Source organism: Arachis ipaensis, chromosome B10, assembly GCF_000816755.2.
Source record: "Arachis ipaensis cultivar K30076 chromosome B10, Araip1.1, whole genome shotgun sequence".
Lineage (NCBI taxonomy): Eukaryota > Viridiplantae > Streptophyta > Magnoliopsida > Fabales > Fabaceae > Arachis > Arachis ipaensis.
The window spans coordinates 99,095,134-99,102,933 of record NC_029794.2 but is presented as its reverse complement, the minus strand read 5'-3'; the positions used below and the strand labels follow the sequence as shown (position 1 = coordinate 99,102,933).

The window sequence follows — 7,800 nt, the reverse complement described above, 5'->3', positions numbered from 1 at the left end:
AAAGGTCTCTTCTTTACTATTAATTATTATATATAGTACTATGTTATATGTTTCTATTAGTTATTATATACATTTATCTACTATTAATTATTATTGATTGTTGTCGGATTCATACATGCAGTTTTTGTTCTTCTTTTAGATATTATATCTACTATTAGTTATTATATACATGCAGTTTCTATTAGTTATTATATCTCTCATTTGCTTTTCACACCATTTTTCTTGATAATTATCTTGATATTTGAACTTTATCTTGCAATTTGCAATCAATTAAAAGTTTTTATGATATATTAATACTACTTATTAATTAATTTATCAATAATCTTACTCTTAATTACAACTTCATGATTTCATGCTTAATTATATTCTTAATTACAGCATTCTAGGACTTGGGAAGCACAGTTTCAATCTGGAATAAAGGTAGTATTATATATGATGATTATGATAAGAAAATAATAAACATTCATATTCATGTGTCTACATAAGAGGATCTTTATTGTTTCTTGATTTATACCATAGCTCTCATTGTTGGAAGAGAAGGTGTTGTTCAATTGGGAGTAGTTCACAAGGTTCTGTCTCTACTCTATATATATATGATTTGAAATAATTAAGTGTGTAATTGTAGTTAATTAGTGATTAATGAATTAAGGTGATTGAAGACTTGAGCTATGTGGTTCTACTGAGGAAGAAATTCAGTTACACAGCTATGTGATTAATGAATTTTTAAATCTTTTTCGATGTGTATTTATTTTATGTAATTAGATGATATTGAAATATTAAAGTTGTTTTATTTTATTTTTTAAAGAAAAACAGTAATAGTTATGTAAAACAATACCATATGTACATTATGTTTGGAACTATTAATATTGAGAATTTTTTTTATATATATAGAGTTATGTTTATATTGAGGAATTGTGTTATAAAAGATTTAGTTTTTAAATTTTGATATTAAAGAATAAATTTCTTGTTTATATATAGAGTTATGTCTTATATATTGAGAAATTGTGTTATAAAAGATTTAATTTTTAAATTTTGATATTAAAAAATAAATTTCTAATTTGAAAGTATGTAAATGAGATGAGATTAATGAATGATTTGAAATTAAAAATAAATAAAAAATTATAGGATTTGTGGAGGTTTGAAAATCTTACAAAATAGTTATTTTTTTAAATTAAAAAATTAATTTGTGGAGGTTTTAAACTGCCACAAAAGTGATTTAAAATTGCCACAAAAGTTCTATACAAAACCTCCACTAAACACATACAAAAGATCTCGTGTCACCTCAAATTTTGGAGGTTTTAGAAACCCCCACAAACTATTTGATGGGGGTTATAAACCTCCACAAATAAGAAAAAAAAACTGCCACAAATAAATATAAATCTTGTAGTGCGTCTTTAGAAACTTATTTATGTAATGTCTTCCATAGTAGAAATGTGGAATATGAAGACACCTTCGAGTAAAAAAATGCCAACCGCAACAAAGCTCCTTTGTCTTTTTCAGCCTAAATTCGAACCCAGCCCCTTTACTAAATTAGATTACTCCCATGAGCCATAACTTGTTAGTGCTTGCATGGTTACTTCTTTTATTAGTGTGGTTTTTTCATCTTTTCTACTTCAATTATTTAAAAGATCATTCTCAGGACAAATTATGTCAATAAACCAAATGGCCATCCCAAACAACAAAATGCAACGTCAAAATTCCAAAACACATTTTTATATAAATCGAATTGACTCAATTCGATTTGATAAAATATGTAGTAAATCGAATTTAGTAAATTCGAATTAGGTGTAAAACGTTCTTGAATAAAAATCGAATTAATTGGGTTCGATTTGACATTTTCCTACTAAATCGAATCAAATGGACTCAATTTATAGATGAACGTAAATCAAACCATTTTAATACGATTTATACATGTACGTACGTTATAGTAAATCGAAACTTCTTGCTTCGATTTATTGTGTTTATTACTATAGGAATAATTCGAAGACACTTAATTTGATTTACAGAGCACTGAGGTGTATAAAAACGAGCTCATACACGAAATTTTGTAGAAGAGTGAGATTCACAATGGCTAGTGATGAGAGTTTTTTAACTCTTGTGCACTATAGAGGGTCAATTAAGAAAAAAATATGATCAAGAATTAAGTTCACTAACAAGGACCCGCCGAGTGTTTTTATCAGACCTTTGACTAGTTTTGCTGAGTTTAAGAATACTATACTCCAGAGACTAGGACTGCAAGATGTGAAACGGGTGGAGAAGTTGTTTTACAAAATCCCAATTTCTGTGTTACGCGATGATGTCAAGTATGATTCATTCGTTATCAGTAGTGACGAAGATTTCTAGGTGCTGTTCCATTGTCACCGTCAATTTCCGGAGATGAGGACTCTAGAGCTGTTGGCAAAGCTTGTTGATGTTGCATCTAGTTCTGGAGGTTCGAATAGAAATCCCCACTCCACAGGACATCCAGCCTGCATTAGTGCCATGCCTGTTGGATCCTCGTCAGCAGTGCCGGTGATTCCACATGAGCCAGATTTAGTAGCTTCACCGTCCTTTGTGGTTAATCTGAATTGCAGTTGTGATGAAGTAGTTGGTGAGGCTGGACCGTTGGGGGCTGTTGCTTTCGTGACGCCCGGTTCTCCTGCGATGGTTTCGGTTTTCGGAGAGGTTGGACCACCCGATTGGGTTGAGGATGCATTGTGATAAACCACTATTTCATGGTTTATCTTGTGCTCAATTGAGTGGTTTTTATCTACTCTTTACCCACTTATTCATACTATTTGCATGGTTTTACATTTACCTTTCTAATTATGTGCTTTGATTGAAAACATGCTTCTTTGGACTTATAATTACTAATATTAATCCTCTCTTATCACCATTAGATGCCTTGATATGTGTGTTAAGTGTTTTCAGATATTATAAGGCAAGAATGGCTTGGAGGATAGAAAGGAAGCATGCAAAAGTGGAAGGAATACAAGAAGTTGGAGAAATTGCTAAGCTGTCCAGTCTGACCTCTTCGCACTCAAACAACTATAACTTTAGCTACAGAGGTCCAAATGACGCGGTTCTAGTTGCGTTGGAAAGCTAACGTCCGGGGTTTCGATTTGATATATAATATGTTATGGTTTCCCTAATGCTAGGCGACGCGACCGCGTGATCCATGCGGCTGCGTCGCAGTGACGGAAATCCAGCGTGGCAAAATTCGAAACCAGCGAATTCTGGACTGTTTCTGACCCAGTTTGCGGCCCATAAAACACAGATTAGAGACTATAAAGTGGGAGACTGCATCCATTCAAAAAGAGGCTCTCATTTTTACAATTTTTTAGGAGTAGATGTAGTTTTTAGAGAGAGAGGTTCTCTCCTCTCTCTTAGGATTAGGATTTAGGATTTCTCTTAGTTTTAGGAGTAGCTCTCAATCCCAGGTTCTTTATTTTTATTTATTTTCCCAATTTAATTTATGAACTCTTCCATGTTACATTTGATGTCTTTATTAGAGTTAATTGAGGTATTCCAGACTTATGATTGCTTTGCTTATATTGATGCTTTTAATTTAATTTAGATATTTTTCTCCCTTTTGGCTTTGGTTGAGACATTGGTAACTCTTGAGTTATCAAACTCATTGTTGATTAAAAATTGGAATTAATTTGTCCACTTAACTTACCTTCATAGTTAGAGGTTAATAAGGTGGGGGAAGAATCCAATTCTCATCATAATTGATAAGGATAGCTAGGATAGGACCTCCAGTTCTCCATACCTTGCCAAGAGATTTTATTATTGTTAATTTATTTTACTTGTCATTTAAATATACCTGTGCACATTGCCCAAACTTCCAAAACCCCCAATTTACAATCTTCATAACCAATAATAAGAATATACTTCCCTGCAATTTCTTGAGAAGACGACCCGAGGTTTGAATACTCGGTTATCAATTTCAAAGGGGTTTGTTACTTGTGACAACCAAAACGTTTGTATGAAAAGACTTTTGAAGGTTTAGAAACTATACTTGCAACGAGGATTCATCCGCAATTTCTAGACCACGCAAAAGTTCTCTCATCAAAATGGCGCCGTTGCCGGGGAATTGCAAACGTGTACCTTATTATTGGTTATTGTAAATATTTTATTTTTGCTTGTTTATTTGTTTTTATTTTTGTTTTTATTTTTGCTTTTTCTTAAGTTAAGAGGTTATTGGTTTTTATTTTAAAATTTTTATTTTATCTTATCTTATTTCAAAAATCAAATTTCAAAATTCAAATTTCAAAAATTTAAAATTCAAATTTCAAAATTTCAAATTTCAAAATTTAAAATTCAAAATTTCAAAATTGAATTTTTAAATTCAAAATTTAAATAACCTTTTAATTTAAATTTATTTTTATTTTTATTTTTAATTTTTATTTTCTACTAAGAACTCTCATCCCTTTGGCTATGAGTCTGGTTACAATAATGTTGCAGGAAGAAGAAATTACAATGAGAACAGGCATCAAGGTTGGAACAATCAAAGATGGGAGGAGCCACAAGGATTTAATCAACCCTCATGGCAACAACCTCCTCCAGTGGACTATCAACAACCACCACTATATGCCTATGAACCCTTTCCTCAACACAACTCTGGACCACCATACTCACAAGCCCCCTACTACCAGACATCATCACATGACCCTAACCCTCATCCACCATACCAACCACCTTATGAACCAAATGAACCCTCCTATCTACCCCAAACCTCCATGGAGAAAACAACTGGACAAAGCATCAATTATTAAAAAGGAAGAAGTGGTTGCAGACTTAAGAGATGCTGTACCTCCATTGGAAAGTCCAGTCACAGAGCCTCCTTCCACGGTGTTTGATGTTGATGTTGAGAAGAGCGTACAACTTCCAAGGGAGATCATAGTTGAAGATTTTGTAGAGGTTGATCAAGAGGTAGAAGATGTCAAAGAAGAGCACAACGGAGTGGAGTTTGAAATTACCTTGCCAAAGTTGTTGAAAACCCTTCCCCCTAAGTTGCCATCATCCTTCACAACATTCAAGTGGGTAAAATTCATATCCCATAGCTTTCTAATCCCACTTGAATATGGGCTACTGGAGACGGATGGTCAACTTAGAGCTCTTTGTGGCATTAAGAGTAAGAGGAAAATGGCCAGTGGTAAGAATTGTCCTGCAAGGTTCATTATGGTTGGAAGCTTTAAGTTTAAATGCAAAGGTTGGTGTAGAGCTCAATTGAATGGGTCTAGGAATCTGTTTGGTAGCTGCAGTGAGAATTCAAATTACTTATCACCCGGCTGGAAAAATACAGATCCCGACAAAAATGGGTGTAAAAGCAAGGTTTGGGATCCTGGAATCTGTTCTGACATCCAACACCCCGAGAGCCTAAGAATCTTTTTGAAGCTACTCAAGGATTTCACATGCCTAGTTTGGGACCCCGGAGGTTACTGGAATCACAAACACTGGTGGAGATTCTTGGATCAGTACAAGCACAAGCCACCATAGCAGGAAGCTCATCAAATGTCCAACTTAAAGACTATAACTAAAAGTGCTAGGTGGGAGACAACCCACCATGGTATGATCGTCCTTTTTCATTTTTATTTAGTTTTATTTGTTTTTGAATTTTATTTTATTTTGTTATATTGAACCTGGAGTTTTGCATCACATTCATATTAACACTGCATTCTGCATTTTTCAGATTACAAAAAAAAAAAGTGAGCACGCGACGCGACCGAATCAGCGACGCGTCCGCGTCGCAAGGAGATGGGAGACAATATTAATATGAACAGAGAGTTTCGCAGGAGCAGCGCTGGAGGCGTGCCAATAGCACAAATCACCCCACGCGACCGCGTCACCCACGCGGCCGCGTGACCTGAAATCAGCGTAAAAAGGGTACATGGCCGAAAGATGAGCTGGAGTGATGCTGGACTGGCGCTAGACGCACAGACCTTTCCACGCGGATGCGTGACTGACGCGACCGCGTCATATCCTCATAATGGCCACTCACGCGATCGCATGCCTCATGCGACCGCGTCACCCTGGATATTGGCAATACTGAGTTTTGAACAGAGAGTTGTGCGACTGCGAGGCTGCACTCACACCACTAGCACAAATCAAGTCACGCGATCGCGTGCCCCACGCGTCCGCGTCGCCCAACCTTATCGCGCACCACGCGACCGCGTCACCCACGCAACCGCGTCGCCAGCGTCGCACAACCTATCCAGATTAGTGCCAATTTTCTTATCTTTTCTTCTCCGAATCCTTATTCTTCTTATCTTTTCTTATTTCTTTCTTCTTCTTTTCTTGTTTTCTCTCACTTCTATTCTATTTTATTTAATTTATTTGCATACTTTCATTCATTGCATATTTTTCTAAATTATTATTGGTGTTCAAATGTTCTTATTCAACTGTTACATCTTTTCTGGTATTTTCTTAGTGCTTAGTGACTTGTTTCATTCTTATTGAGTAATATTATTTAAATCAATGCCAATCTTTTATATCTATATTACTCTTGCATTGACATGAATTTATATTATCTCTCCTTCCCCATTCTCTTCTCCATTGTTGCAAATTTTCACACCACTGGCATGCCATGTGCTTCTATTGTCTTCTCACTTGCATGTTGTAGCTACCATGTAATTGAGACCCTCATTATTTGGCATCAACCAACCCATGTTTTATTTATTTTTCTATCTTTATTTCTGGGTTACTCTTCTTCCCTTTTTCTTTCAGGATGGCCACCCGGAAGGGAACCGGAAGACGTTTACATGGGGAAACAAACAAGTCCATCAGCAAAATCCTTGGAGAAAAGCATCAGTTGGAGAAGACCCGTCCACCTGCACATCTCAGCATGCACCGAGGACGGTGCAATCTTTAAGTGTGGGGAGGTCGATACCGATCTCCATGGGTTAGTTATTTCCTCTTTCAACACCAATGTTTTATTTTATTTGTTTGTTCATTATTGCATTTGCATGTTTAATTGCATATTTGTTTGATTTTGTGCATTTAGTTACTACTTGGTTAAAGTAATAAATTTCTTTTTAGGACTCTATTTTTGAAAAATTTCACTAATTTAAATTGAAAAAAAATGGTAGATAAAAAAAAAGATTTATGTTAAAACTTGTTTGAAGTTGTATTTGGAACATGGTTTTTGAGCTAAAGAACACACAACCTGTGAGATTTTGAGCTTATTTACATGGTTACATTATTTAACCATAAATTTTTATTCCTGTGTGTTTTCTTCTCTATAATTGTAATCTTTGCTTTGTTCCATTCTATATGTCCATTAATTAGTATATTTACATGCTTGCATATGATTGAGGCCATTATTTGTTATTAACTCACTTATCCCAAATAAGCCTACCTTTTACATCACCTTTGTTAGCCCCTTGAGCTTTTAATCCCCTCTTGTTCTATAACCACATTACTAGCCCACACTTGAGAGATTAGAGTGATATACACTACCAGTGAGGGTTCAATGCTTGATTCTATGTTCCCTGCTTTCATGAGCTGTCTTCTTACAAGTTCACTTGCTTTTTATTGTACGATTTGAATTAGTGGAAATTGGTTTGTATTTGTCTTGGAGAACTTATTTATTTTTAACCAAGTAGGTAGAAACATTTTTGCATGTAGTTGCATTCATATAGATAGGATTGCATTTCATACATCCTACCATTCCTCTTCATCTTTATAGCTTCTCTTGTTTGAATATTTGGGAACCTACTCATGAAAAATCAAAATAGAAAAATAATGAAAAATCCATGTTCATTGATAAGTTATGTTTGCTTTTATGTTTTATGAAAAAAGAGAAAAGAAAAAAAATAT

The 7,800-nt window shown here is 34.8% G+C and overlaps 1 protein-coding gene across 1 annotated transcript in view; it reads left to right on the top strand.

Annotated features, from left to right (window-relative positions):
- The window catches only part of LOC107620842, an 11,646-nt gene continuing 6,222 nt past the window's right edge, over positions 2,377-7,800 (top strand). The window contains exon 1 of the mRNA XM_016322948.1: positions 2,377-2,696. Within this exon, the coding sequence (XP_016178434.1) occupies positions 2,377-2,696 (320 nt within the window). The remainder of the gene's footprint in view (positions 2,697-7,800) is intronic.